Consider the following 13,242-nt stretch of genomic DNA (forward strand, 5'->3'; position numbering starts at 1 on the left):
AGGGGCAGCACCGACCGTACCTCGAGTTATGCAGTCAGTCTGGATTGCCGGGCGTCTCACTCGATCTGGACGCGTACCGAGTGAGTTTTCCCGATTTTTTTCGGAGAAAAGGATCCAATGTGGATCGATTTAGTACGCTGAGGGGCTGTAGAGAATTCAAAGGTATGACAATGATGACCCGTAACATTGCACTGGGTCTTCCTCGGCCCCGGAGATCGACTCTCATTCTCAAAAAGTCAGAGGAAATAGTCTGAGTTCTACCCGAGTTCGCTCGAGGTATTCGCAAAAGTTGGCATCTATCCGAAAAACATATCATACAGCTCGATTGTATGATTAACAATATATAGAGTAGGAGAATATATAGCAATATGATTAAGAAAGCCCCTCGCTGAAAAACTGACGATGTCGATGTACAAAAGGCTAACCCTTCAGGGAAGCTCCGATCTCCTCCTCCAGGCTCGGCTTCGGAGCGCAATTCATGGGTGCTCGCATTTCCCTTCCGGATTTGCGTAGGCTGCTCTGATCTCTGCAACGGATGCGTTCTCCAAGCTCGTCCATTCCAAGGAGCTCGGCTCGAGTAAGTTACACGCAGCGGTCGAACGCGGTCTTTGAATCAAGTCTCTATCGCTCATTTTGAATGAAATAATCCGAAATGCAGGCTTGGTAAGGGCGCGGTCGTCGATTTCGGAACGGACAGGATTGGGTCGCGAAACCGTCGAGGTACTGAAGAAGTGGGCACTCCTCACCAAGGGGATCGGGTGGCCTCTGGGTCCCACCGAGAAAAAGAGAGGTGAAGAGCTCTTCCGAGGTGCGTAGGAGCCTTATGCTGAGGCATGCATCTACATACCACACCAGAACTATACTTAGGTATTAGCCAGCTTTCGGGAAGGCGATGAGACCGCTTTGGATTCAGGGAATTGATGAATTACGAGATCGGATGGGCAGGTGAACAAAAGGTCGTAATACAATCATCCGAAGCACTTCAGTACAGAAAACACCGACGGAATGCTGAAGATATATACTAAACATTTGCGAAATTGTCGTGACTCGAATGAGCATCAGACGCACACAGAAAATCCCGTGTGCAGCACCGCACTAATCGTCTTCATCTATCAATAACGAGGTCGGTTCGGGCAGATCAAACTCTTCCTCTCCCTCATTGAGGTCTTCCGCGCTCCTCCCCATTCTGTCTTCTAGCCGCTCGTCCTCGTCCTCGAGCTCGTGAATCGGTGAGCTGCTCCCGCTCTCCCTGCTCTTCGTCACAGGCTCCGGCAATGGACGGAGTTTACGAATATCTTTGAGTATCACACCGCTAGCTGATAGGTGTTGATCTTGCAGAAGTTTTCGCGCGTTCTCAATTTTCACGAGCACCTTGCATGGGATCGCCTTTTTAGAGAGTACTCCCACATTGCCGGACACATTTCTCGACGCATCCGTTGATGCCCACGCTTCAGAGGGCGACAGGGACCAGAGGACGAAGTTCAGGGACTGTTAGGCCTGAAGATATGGAAACTTGTTGACGGTGTTCGCGTTGATAAATCTCGGGACCAAGAGCAAGCGTTCGACAAAGAGCCGATGCCGCCACAGTCATCGATATCTGATTGGTGATGAGTCGTTTCAAAAGCAACATCGACTCACTTTCCGCAAGGAGTCTGGACAGTCCGGCTGCTTTGAAGGATGTGATTTTATAAAAGGTTCGAGCGTTGTCAAATGCGAGTCAACTGCGACGATTTTCGGGTAGCGCGACATGTCAACGCCAAATCGTCGCGCGTTATAAACCTGAAAACCGTATTGAAGTCACTGTGAATATCACTCCTTGGTTTAATCGTCGTTAAATCATCAACGCTCTGGACCGCTAGTCCAGGCACCCATACTGGACGATTGGTAAGGGCGGCTCACCTGAGGTACTAGGCAGAAATCGGCTATCGTAACATGTTCGCTTATGCAACATCCTGCAAAAAGGGTCTGTCAGGCAGGGGAAAATAATTTATCTCAGCCTACTATTACGTATTAAACGACCACTTCAGAAGAGCGGGAAGGTTGACCTACCCGTTACGAATACACGATCGGATAGTATTCTCTCTAGGGCGTCAAACCCCTTGTTGATGAAATAGCGAGCCCATTCCTGCCGTTGATCGACTTCCAGCTGGAACCGAGATTTTCGAGTCAGAAGATTACGTCAGGAACCAAAGCTCGTGCTTTTCAGTCAAAATCAGCCTGGGCATATCTTATACGACTCACATGATTTAGGGTGCCGAGGTTCTGAATGGGTTGAATGCCGCTGACAATGAGTTGGCAGATCGCTCTGCATTGAGCTCTCTGAATCGCATCTGGGGAGTCGAAAAATTGTCAAAAATTTTGAATTTAATCTGAAGGGGAAGACCGCTGTTCTCCAGTAAGCCCGTCAGCTATACGTGTGGCGGAACGAACTACCGTTCGGCCGGCTAGATCGGACCGAATGAGACAGGGGACAAGAACAGCGTCCGGAAGACAAATACCCTTCGGCAACATATTCAGTCCGGGGAAGGTCTCGTCGATGTACTCCATGATTGCCATACTCTGCGTCAGGTTTCCAACGAGCTCTCCGTTCTCGAAAACCTGAAAGGGAGACCTTTGTTTTCGTTCCTGTTCGAGAATCCGAAAATATCCTCAAAAGGATGTTCTGGGGCTTCCATCTCACCTGCAATACTGGAACTTGCGATAAGGGATTGAGCGCTCTGAATTCATCAGTGTGCTGTTGTTTGCCTGCAATTTGCATGAGAAACGAACGTGAGATCGAACTCCTGGGCGAGAATTCCTTTTTATTGTACCAGTGAACTCTTCATCTCGTCTGAGGGTCTTGGATACTAAGCGACTTGAATTCTTCCGCTAACCATGGGACACCAGGACACAGCTATCGGACATTGGGCGAAGATCGACTGACATCGCTCTCCGAGGTCAGAGAATCTCATTAAATAGATAATAGATATGACCAACGATGAACTTACCTTCGGGAATATCTTCCCTGATGTTCACTTCTTTGAATGAGTATTTCAGACCCTTGAACTCAAGAGCTATTCTCACTCTCCACGCACAGGAGCTCCGAAAGTACGAGTGCAGTACCAGTGTACGAGGTCGCGGCATCTTTTTATCTGAACAGAAAAACATGATGGGCGTGAGTTCGAGCTCATCGAGTATCTTCGCTCGAGTACGAATTCCCGCTTCAACAGAACTTCCTTCCTCCCATCTTTCTTCCTTTCCTGATGTGAGGATGTACTCCGGTTTATCGTTCGTCTGGATCTCTACTAGTCGGTTCTATACATATCTATTGTGTCGCATAGAAGCCAATGAGCGTGGTGCGAGCGTCCCAAGACCGACCGGGGGTAGATGCGATTATCTAGGAGTAAAGTATACGGAAATTGATGGACCGCTCCTCCACCCAGGAAGACTAACCTAGAAGATCAGCTCGCGACGCTGAAGTTTCTCGCTCCATTCTAGTTTGGTATGGGGAACCTGTTCGACTCCGACAAGACAAGTCGTTGCTCGCCGAACTGCTCGATGCTGTCACATGAAAATTGTTTCGCCTCGTCTGAATCTTGAAATTTTCAGATGATCCTTATCTTTCCCGTAACGGAATCGACTCGTGCAAAGCGATCAACATCAGAAGATGCCTCGCAGGATCCCTCCAGAGCTTCCTTGAGCCAGTACAAATCATAGCGAAAAAGAAAGAAATTCCGGTGACGGTGGCAGTACCTCCCACCAGTCCCTGTCTCCTGTAGAATTTCTCCCATAAGCTCTCTGGATGAATCGGCGTAAGTTCGAGCAGGCACTATCAGCATTCCAACTCTATGTCTATACCGACACAAGCTACATTCCATTACCAGACGCAACGGTGCACTGAAATTAGAACTCTACAGAGTACTCACTAATAGCGAGGGCTCCCACGTGACACGCAGATAGCGAAATTACGTCTTTATACGCGCGCAGTGCTTCGAAACTTTGACTACGGCGACAATTTTCGACGCGAACAGCTGATCCCGGCTCAGCACCGGTAAGATCTACATACTATCAGCTATCAGCTCATGGTCAACACGATCAACAGCAGATTCGATATATGGCGGAAACAAGTCGTGGAGAATCCGCCTCCGCTCCTAATGAACAAGCGACAAATGAGAGAGGATGCATCATGGTCGCTGCGGTAACGATGGCCAAAGCGATACATGTTCCAGACGAACAACGAACAGGCTGCACATGTCCGGCGAGCAGGTAGCCAAAAAGACAGAAATGAGCTCTGCTGCTTTTCGTACAGGCGTCTCTTGCTAGCTCTGCAATCAGAAAAAAATCTACAGTGGTTTACCTGCAACAGGTACTTTCCGCTCCGCGGCGCTTCCAGCAGTGTGTCCCTCAGCGCTCATATTATCAGCAAGATGAGTTCCGTAGAAAACCGTGCGACAGCTCTTTTTCTGTTCTTGCTCTTCAGCTGTCGCCCTTGGCGCTCGTCTTTGCACTTTTGGCAGAAAAAATATCGAAAAACAAAGTATGACTATCAATATCACAGGTGTGGAAGATGCTTTCGACGTTGCAGCTGAAAAGATGAAAAAAAGACTCGTTAGGATCAACGGGAGTATCCATCCAAAAGGCTCAGCGGCTTGAGCTACATCGGGCCGTAACTGATTTCTCAGCGACTCCATGCTCACCACCTTGAGACGTCCCTACTACGAGCCTTAGGGGGCGGGCGGGATCCGTCCCGCCTGATAATGAGACGATACGATAATAATCAAATAATCAATATACGTCGCGACGAGAGTTCCCTTCCATGAACGTCGCGTTTTTCTAGCCGAATGGAGCATTGTCTCCCATTCGCTTTGAGCATATCACGGCATTCCGTCGTTCAGGGACGGTGGGAAAGTGCAAGGTACGAACGCGCTTCTGAAAGAAAGACCCGGATATCTGAAGGTGGGGCAGATTAAGCGAATACCAGAGGACATCGAGTTGAGGGAAGATTTTCAGGTGGCGCCCGCTGTTTGAGCCGCGGAACGCTATTGAGGGGTCCGGGTGGATATCTCAGAAGCACTCCCGGAAGCATTCAGGTGAGGAATTCAGCACCAACGAATGAGCGCTCCTCGGGGTACCCGGAGGTTTATTTTATTCCGCAGCTCTATTTCTTGTCAAGTTCTTGATCGCTTCGATTGGATGGTGATGAGAGCGGTGAAGAGAGTCCTCATCCTGGGAGCAGCGCGGAATGTACAAAAATCCGGGGTCGTCGGAGCAGACCGTCACACCGTCTCACGGAAGTGCTTCCCGAGTAGCGCGTATCTTACAGATCTCATTCTCCAAAGAGTTTGATGATTGTCGGTTCCGTCCCATCCACTGAAGCATTTCTTCATGTTTTTCCCGCGATCTTCCAGTCAGGGGCGGAACTACGATTCGGACTCGTATGCGACTATAAAAGTCTTGATTGGATCGTGCTCAGCCGCTCCTCAGAAACGCGCGGATGCGAACGGGTCGAGGATCCATATTTCGAAAAACGCCAGCAACAGCAGGGCAAAGATCGAGACCCGGCCTCGATTGTGCTCACTTAAGGATTCGAGAGAACATGCAAGACGAGCTCATGACGGGAATGATGATCGAATGACTCTTCCCGTGTGACATATTCGTGCCGGAGACGGGATAACAGAATTGTTCGTCATCATCAGTGAGCCCCACAAGTCATAACTGGTTACTTCGACGGGAGCTTTGTCCGACGAGGATGATCAGTCGAAAGGAGAAATGGAACGCTTGGGCTAATGAGCGACGTGAAAGCTTTTTCTTTCATCGAGCCCGTGAGAATCGAGGGACTGCATGGCAGTCATGAAATAACGCACGCTGAATTTGCCGTCGACTATCCGATCCGTAGGAATAGTCGCGACTCGCTGTGTCCCGCGATCTGCTCTTGGGTCTTCTCGGTCCCGCTTCCTCAGTTGATCAGAGTGGAGTGCCTGACTCGGTTTCCCGGATCTCCGCCTGACTTGTCCGAGCGATGGGAATGAAATATTCAACATTCAGCTGCTGCTCTCGTCGATTCCTAAGGACAGTGATAGTTCCCGCAGAGGGGGGAAGCACAAGTTGAGAATTCCGGAGTGATGCCGCGAAGAAGTCCCAAAGGAATTCTCGACAGAAAATTCCGAGGCATTGCTAAGGAGAGCCCCGTCAAGTGAAAGGTGGCGGCCCTCGATCCCCCGGAGCATCTTTGGAAGATTCTGAGAACCGCATCGAATTCGATGCGACCCCGGATGCTCGTCGAGCTTGAAATCCGCGCAATTCGGGAGAGTACAAGACAAAGTTCTCGAAACAGGAGCAGGAGGGGGGGCGATATGCGGCCAACGAGATGAAACTAAATTAGCCAGGCGCAAATGCGGAAGGAAGGGATGTCTGCTTCCCCGGACGACCACGGGGCTGTCAAGTGAGTGGCACGCTGTCTGGCTAGGTCGCTGGCTACGCTCCAAGAACATTTAGCTCTTTCTATATTTCCCGATGCAGCGGTACGGCCTTAGGGCTTCCCGAACACGAGGTGCCGGCCGCGGGAGCGGCAGTCATATACGGATCGACACTGGGCCTGACTCTGCGCATATGCATCTGTTTTTATCTGATGCATCGCCATTGATCCCCCTTCCTCCACCCGGCTCTTGCATCCCCAATAGGATCAAGTCTTCCCCGTACGATAGAGCTATTTTCCCGTTCCGTGGAGCGGGTTAGCAGTCGCCAAACGGAAGGTGGCTCTCAATTCTCGGAGAATCGATTGATCTTGATTGTTCAAGGGAGAAATTGGCGAGGTTTTTGCGAGGCTTGGCGTAAGATTCCGGTCGAAACCTGCCAGTCACATACAAGGGCAACTTCTGCTGGAGACGACCGAGTCGGGAGGCTAGGAAGAGTCCGGTGCATTCCTCCATTCCTACCACAACGTCTGACGACACCGTCCCCCCGACGCCCTCTTTTGAGCCCGACCTCCTCCCAGTTCGAAAAAAATGGACGCCGAGATCTTCATGGGAGCCAAGAGCAGGGATGAATGGGGCCTTCAGTCGCTCACCGGTGACGCCCGTACAGGGGGGCGGAATGACGTAGGGGCCAGCTATCAAATCGTGTCGTTTGCAATCGAGCCTTGGGGAAGCTTAACGCTGCACTCGAAAGCAGGATTCGAGGAGAGAGAGCACGGAGGACGAGCGAGTGAGCACGACAGCAGATCAGCACGCTGGAGCATTTAGGAAAGCAACCCGACGAATCGGAGGGCAGGAGATCGAGCGGAGCAAGGGAAAATTGAGGCCTAGCACCCACACTAGCCATGCCACAGCCCGAGCTCTCCGAACACTCTCGCACGGGCTCCCCCGTCAACGCTTCATCGAGCGCCGAGCTCGCTACGAATATCGTCGTTACGATGTGAGTCGTCTGCGTAAAGTGCAGTTTCGGGAATGAAATACGAGGGTGAACGCCAACTAACTCTATGCTGGGGACAACGTTGTACCGTTTGAAAGAAGCGAAACGTCGGAAATGATAAGGCTCGTCAGTGCGTTTTCCCGTCGGTCGTCTGTTTCGTTGTCCTTTTCTCGTTTTGATACCTTCTTAGTTTCTTAGCTCCTCATCGCTCGCAGGCACACGGTCTCGGAAAGGAAGAGCGACCCCCCAATCAGCAGGACGCAAACCACGTGAGGTCTTCCACGGAACTTACGACGACACGACAGTTCATCTCCGACCGGACGAAGACCGATTGTCTTTCTTTTGATCATGTCGTCGCTTTTCTGCCCGTAACCCCTTCCTCCTTCCCGGGAGAGCTCATTGCTGATCGTGATTCTCACGAAACGATCGCAAATGGCTGCGGCCGAATCTCGTGATCGCAGGGACCTAACGCGCCCAGAAGTTCCTCGATCAGCAGAAAGATGACTTTGCTCAGCTAGCTCACGACGAGTCGTAGTCACCGAGCTCACCATCTCCGGAGGATTGGCTCCTTGCTCATTAGATTAACTGGTTCGGGGTTTCGTTCAAAGAAGATCCCGCTACGAATTCGATTAGGATGTCAGCGGGTTTTTCCCTCAGCTGGCATACGGAGCATATCTTCGGACCGCTCCGGCATCGAGGGAACGGACCTCGTCACGTCGGCGTCGCCTCTCGTTACAAACAATCTTCGAGACGCATTTTGCGGACGACCCTCGTTCGTGTGTTTGGAGCGTGACTCGCGATGAAAAGAGGACCCTGTCCGTAGCGCCCTGAAAGACTCCCCCTGCGCCCTCAAGTCCCTCCCGGACGCTTTTCCCCGCCCAACTCGAACGACAACCAACACGATAACGACAAGAAAGTCCCGCGGGTGTATTTCTCTCTTCCTCCGTCTTCGACTTAGGAAATGATTCATGTCCGTCCCCGAGACTCATTCCGTCCTCCACCTTTTCTCAACAATGAGTCTGCAGCTTGCTCAATCTTCTTCGATTACGAACAGGTTCGACTGTGTTGTATGCCACGACGCGCGGCCCCGAAAAGCTCACCCGAGAGGACTCGTAGATAGATTTTGCACTCTCTACTCCGTCAGCAGGTGCGTTCTGAAGTTGGCTTGATAAGCTGTCGTCGACCCGACAGGGGGAAAGTTTCGAAAATCACGGAACTTTCAAGCATCGGAAAATTACCCACCAGGAATCGGAGGGCAATGACGACCTACGGGTGTTGAGGGAACAGCTTCTCCTTTGCTCGGACCGACAGAATGCAGAGCAACGATTCAGCGATTTCACATCTTTCGTACGCCTGTCCTCGAGATCATTCGGAGTCGATTCGATACTTCTCCCTCTTCGCGCGAGAGATAGGGAGAATCGTTGTGGAGTCTTTCAGGGATCGAATTTTCTTGTCTCATCCTGGGTTTTCCCCACGTCACGGAGACTCCTACGCCATGAGCTCGAATGGGTGCTCCATTTGCAGCTCACATGGTTCCCGTTCCACGTCTGGGGCCCTACTATGGTTTGCACTTTTTGCATGGACGAAAGTTCGATTGATGCTCTCGGAAGCATGCCATCAAGGCGGAACGATCAAGTGAATGAGGTTTGTCCGCTTTTGCAACCGTGAGCGGAGTCCGCCGAGATAGGAAATACACTTCGGACAAAAGTTTGTGTGCGAGTCCGATGCATCGTTGCGCGACCGCCGCTGCGTTGGATACTTCCGCATCCAACGATAGATTATCAAGGAGCGGAGACCGTCTCGGAACAAGCTTATCGAACACTTTTCGATCAAAAACCCACGGAAACCTCACACCATCGGCAACAATAATCACCCCGGGAGATCACGCTACGCCCCGAGGATCGGTGGTTCGCTCGGAATGCGACGATCGTATTCCAGGCGGAAAACATGGCACCGGAGAGCTCGCGATTGCATGGTGCGGAAGCATCTTAGTTTTCTAGCATCCGGCCTCCCGTATCTGACGCGGGAATCGAGATGCGAAACGACTTACCATTGGAGCCGCGTCCGTGCTCTCAGTGAAGAGATGTGGCCATCGAGACTACGGCCTGGCTCAAACAACTGTCACTCTCACTGTAGAAAACATATCTGCGGGCATCCGAGCTTGCTGGCTGGCTGGTCGGTCGGTGCGTTCTGCCGCATCACTACCAGCAGCACCAACACTACCGCAGCAGCCTAGCGATCGCGAATGTTGCGAAATATTCCTCGCGAGAAAACCTTAAACCATAGCTTGAACCCCGGAATGCATGGCTCGCAAATGTCAATGCACTCGTCTTCGCACGCACCGCATGGCTTCACCACGAATCTTCCTGCATGTAACTCGAAGCGGTCATTTGCTGCAAATTCCTCCGCAGGCCGACTATGGCCGACAACGAGGATATGGTTCGAATGCGAAACCTGGGGGCCTTCACTCTCCGACCGACTGACTGGCTGGCTTGCCCGCTTGGCCGGCTGGCTGCCTGGCTGGCTCGCTAGCGGATGGCGGACGAGCTCTTTCGCCTCCTGCTGCCCTCCGTCTCACGGAACGACTCTCGCCACTTCCCAAAGGCAAGGCAGCATCGGATGTCGTTGGCGTTGTACGTTTCGGGAAACGTACTCCTGCCGTAACGGAAGCCCACGACACGAGCCGCTTGTCCTTCATTTTCTCGCCTACACATCCACCCATTGCGATCCCCCATCCCGCACGGATCCGTAGCTCTCCAGGGGGGTCCCTGACTCATCCTCTGAGTCTCTCAATCGGTCAAAAACGGGAACAATTTATTCGGAGCAGTCGTATTAATTACGTCGACGGAATGAGCTGAGACAATCGAGCTGATAGATTCGCTCTCCGAAGACTAGCCCGATCGCTCTTTTCCCATCGAAGCAAGAGGAGCGGCGACGGACTCAAGCCGATGAGGGTTTTCCGTGCGGAACTCCGACGAACCGAAACGCGCCGCTTCCGTCACTCGGAGAGCCTGTAGAGTCAAGGCTTCCACGCCCTTTTGACGCGCGACACTACGACAGAGAGAGTCTTTGTGGTCTCACTTCCACGAGAGCGTCCGCCTGCCGCTCCGGCGTCTCACGGCCTGTCTTCCGACTGTCCCTCCGAGATCCTGTCGGGCTGGCGAGGAGCATAATGACGCTGTGATTGACAATCTCGCTATCCTCCATTTTCTTTCCGCAAGCTGTCGGAATGCCCCTCCGATGTAGTGCGAGTACATTGAACTTTGCTGAGGGCATCAGGCTCAGAGGCAAAGGTCACAACGATTAGCGACGGCCAATTTAGACGGCAGACTTATCTCGCGGAAGAGGAAACACTTCGAAAATTGAAGAGCTCTCTCAGTCGGTGCCATATACTCCCCCCAATTGTTGTCTGGCTTGAAGCAAAACAAAAAAGACAACAATCATAGAATCCGCTATGCCCAAGAATCTCCAGGAATTCCTCAAGGGAAACCCCGTCTTGGACCCTGAGCCCCTCACCCACGCTGTCTTCGTTTGGAACGCTCATCGAAGACCTCGACGAGAAGCGGGAGCCGAGTTTCTGAATGGAGCGATGAGAGTGTGGTGAAGTCCCTGACTATGTCCCCGTCCCGCAAACGCATTTCGGTCGCGAAACGAGTATCACCAGGCGAAAAAATTGTACGGGATTCGGGGGCGGGACGTGGAACCGACACGGCATCGCCCCCGGCATTCGTGTCATTCCGCTGATGATAGCTGATCTTATCAAGTATCACTCTCGATTACTGTCCTGTGGCCACGCGATGCATTCTACGCCGCGCCATCGCTGGAACTCACATCCTTCCCACGAAGATATCAGTCTCGCTCGCGATAATGCAAATGTCCAATCATCTGATTTCGGAGAGGCCCCGACCCCAAGGACGCGGCGTCCAGAAGCTAGGTGGCATTTCAGGGGTGGCCCCGTCCTCATACGCGTGCTTCATCGAGGATCAGCGATGATCTGTTTTTTCTGTTCAGAGCGTGCGAGTATCAATACTGATGATGAGGAAACTCCGCGACCCAGGAGCTGATCCGCAGCCGAGAGCTCGATGCCGAAAACGGTAGTGCGCCGGTCGCAGTTGGCCCGAGGTGTGTTGGTTCAGCGAGACCAACGATGCAACCACCGATAAGTCTAATTCGGAAAATGCTTTCTCCGCTCCCTTTCAGCAGCTCTGGATCAGCGTGAAAAAACCAATCTCTGATACCAGTCGTTGTGTACTCGGATAGAGCTGGGACTTACCTAGGGGGATGTGCCAGCGCCCGTTCGTGGGAGCCACGCTTCCCGACGTTTCCTTGCAGTCGAGTATGCAGCACCGAGCTTTATATGAACGACGCGGTCGGCGGTCTGGAAGTTTGAGCGCTTGAACAATAAGAGAGCGGAGACGGCTCACGGCTATCGCGGGACGCTAGGTTGGAGTTGCCGTGGAAAGAAACGTGAGACGCCGAATGTTTTTGAGTTGATGAGGCCGACATCTAGGTAGCCAATCGCCGCAGCCGGGAAGTAATGTCGGAGAGTGCTTGCCTCTCGAAGAGTGGTTCGCTGGAGGCTGCATCGCCGGCGAGACTGGAAGTCCGAGGAGCTGACTCGCGGCAGACAAATTAAGTCTTGGGCCCACCCGTCGCGCCGAAGCTTTTCGGGGAATGCCGAGGTGATTGAGACTTTCGAATCGCAGGGAGCCACATTTTCAACACATTGCCCTCGACAGACCTCCGACCCATGGATGCGAGGAGCCCAATTAAAAAGTCGTTTGTCAAACGGGATCTCTCGAGGCTCGCTGGGCTCGTTGTGGCCTAATTCCGGTGAGAGACATCATCCTTTTGTCGAGAAGGGGAAACATTAAGCCGAGCGCTGAAGGAGGTCGCCCAAGTCCCAATGAATTATCCCTCAGTCGGATCACTGATATTATATGCACAGTATATTGCGGAGCCCACGGCGCCGCTCGACTGCGGATCGCGTCAAGGGAGTCTGTTCGATGACGTGGGAACATCGCGAGACGACTGGATTTTTGAACCCCGGAATCTCGAATATCCAGATAAGATCGTCGCGTTCACCTTCGACTGACGGAAATTCCCTCTCATATCCCTTCCTATCAATAATTAATAGGAGGCCCGGATCCCGAATTCGTGGAAGCTCGTGCTTCGAGTTCCCGTGATCCCTAGGGAGAGATAGTCGAGCATTGCTGTTCAGCGAAAAGTATCCCGCTTCAATTTATTCCGATCTCCGCAGAGGTCTCCGCTCTCCAGATCGTTGCGGACATGCCAAAACGTTTCGTTTACCATCAAAATTATTCTCTCTGCCATATCGGACTCATGCACGTCTGATGAGAGGAAGAGAAAACAGGAAACGGCAGGCGAGACTCAAATATTCTCGGTTTTCTGAGGAACCGCAGCATTGTGCAACGACGACGTTTGAGTAGCCATCAAGAAAGCGTACGAGAGAGCGTCTACCCGAAGGCCCGCCCGTTCGTTCGCCCGTTTGCCCTGAAGAGGAGCAAGGCTGAGCACGTACCAGAGGACTCTTCCGCCGGTCGTGCTCAGCTATAGTCGAACACCAGGCTCCGCAAGGGACACACGCCAAGTCCGTCGGTCGTGCAAACGCATAGACAACTACATAGGTCTGGTCTTTTTGGCTCCACTGGCTTTTCACTGCGTCACAAACTCGGTCAGGGCGGCGAGGGGCGCGATCGTTTCAAGAACTTTTGGCCGTACGTTCTATGCATAAAAAGCAGTTTGACCACTCTACCAGCAGGAACTCTGCTTCTTGGATCGTATATTTCTCCTACAATCCCGCCCCCCCGAAGCTGCGAGCGTTTGTGCGTC

General features: G+C 52.3%; 1 protein-coding gene across 1 annotated transcript; it reads right to left on the reverse strand.

The window, feature by feature from the left end:
* Nucleotides 1-1,088: 1,088 nt before the first annotated feature.
* On the reverse strand, nucleotides 1,089-11,713 carry LOC100899509 (maleylacetoacetate isomerase). The gene is made up of 10 exons (XM_029111901.1): nucleotides 11,663-11,713; nucleotides 4,337-4,564; nucleotides 2,988-3,131; nucleotides 2,681-2,745; nucleotides 2,499-2,598; nucleotides 2,242-2,330; nucleotides 2,050-2,146; nucleotides 1,900-1,952; nucleotides 1,639-1,779; nucleotides 1,089-1,497 (listed from the first exon to the last, which is right to left on the reverse strand). The coding sequence occupies exons 2-10, from the start codon at nucleotides 4,392-4,394 to the stop codon at nucleotides 1,492-1,494; spliced, it is 753 nt and encodes a 250-aa protein (XP_028967734.1). The 5' UTR covers nucleotides 4,395-4,564; nucleotides 11,663-11,713; the 3' UTR covers nucleotides 1,089-1,491.
* Between the last annotated feature and the right edge of the window lie 1,529 nt (nucleotides 11,714-13,242).

This window comes from Galendromus occidentalis, unplaced genomic scaffold (assembly GCF_000255335.2).
Source record: "Galendromus occidentalis unplaced genomic scaffold, Mocc_1.1 scf7180000077475, whole genome shotgun sequence".
Lineage (NCBI taxonomy): Eukaryota > Metazoa > Arthropoda > Arachnida > Mesostigmata > Phytoseiidae > Galendromus > Galendromus occidentalis.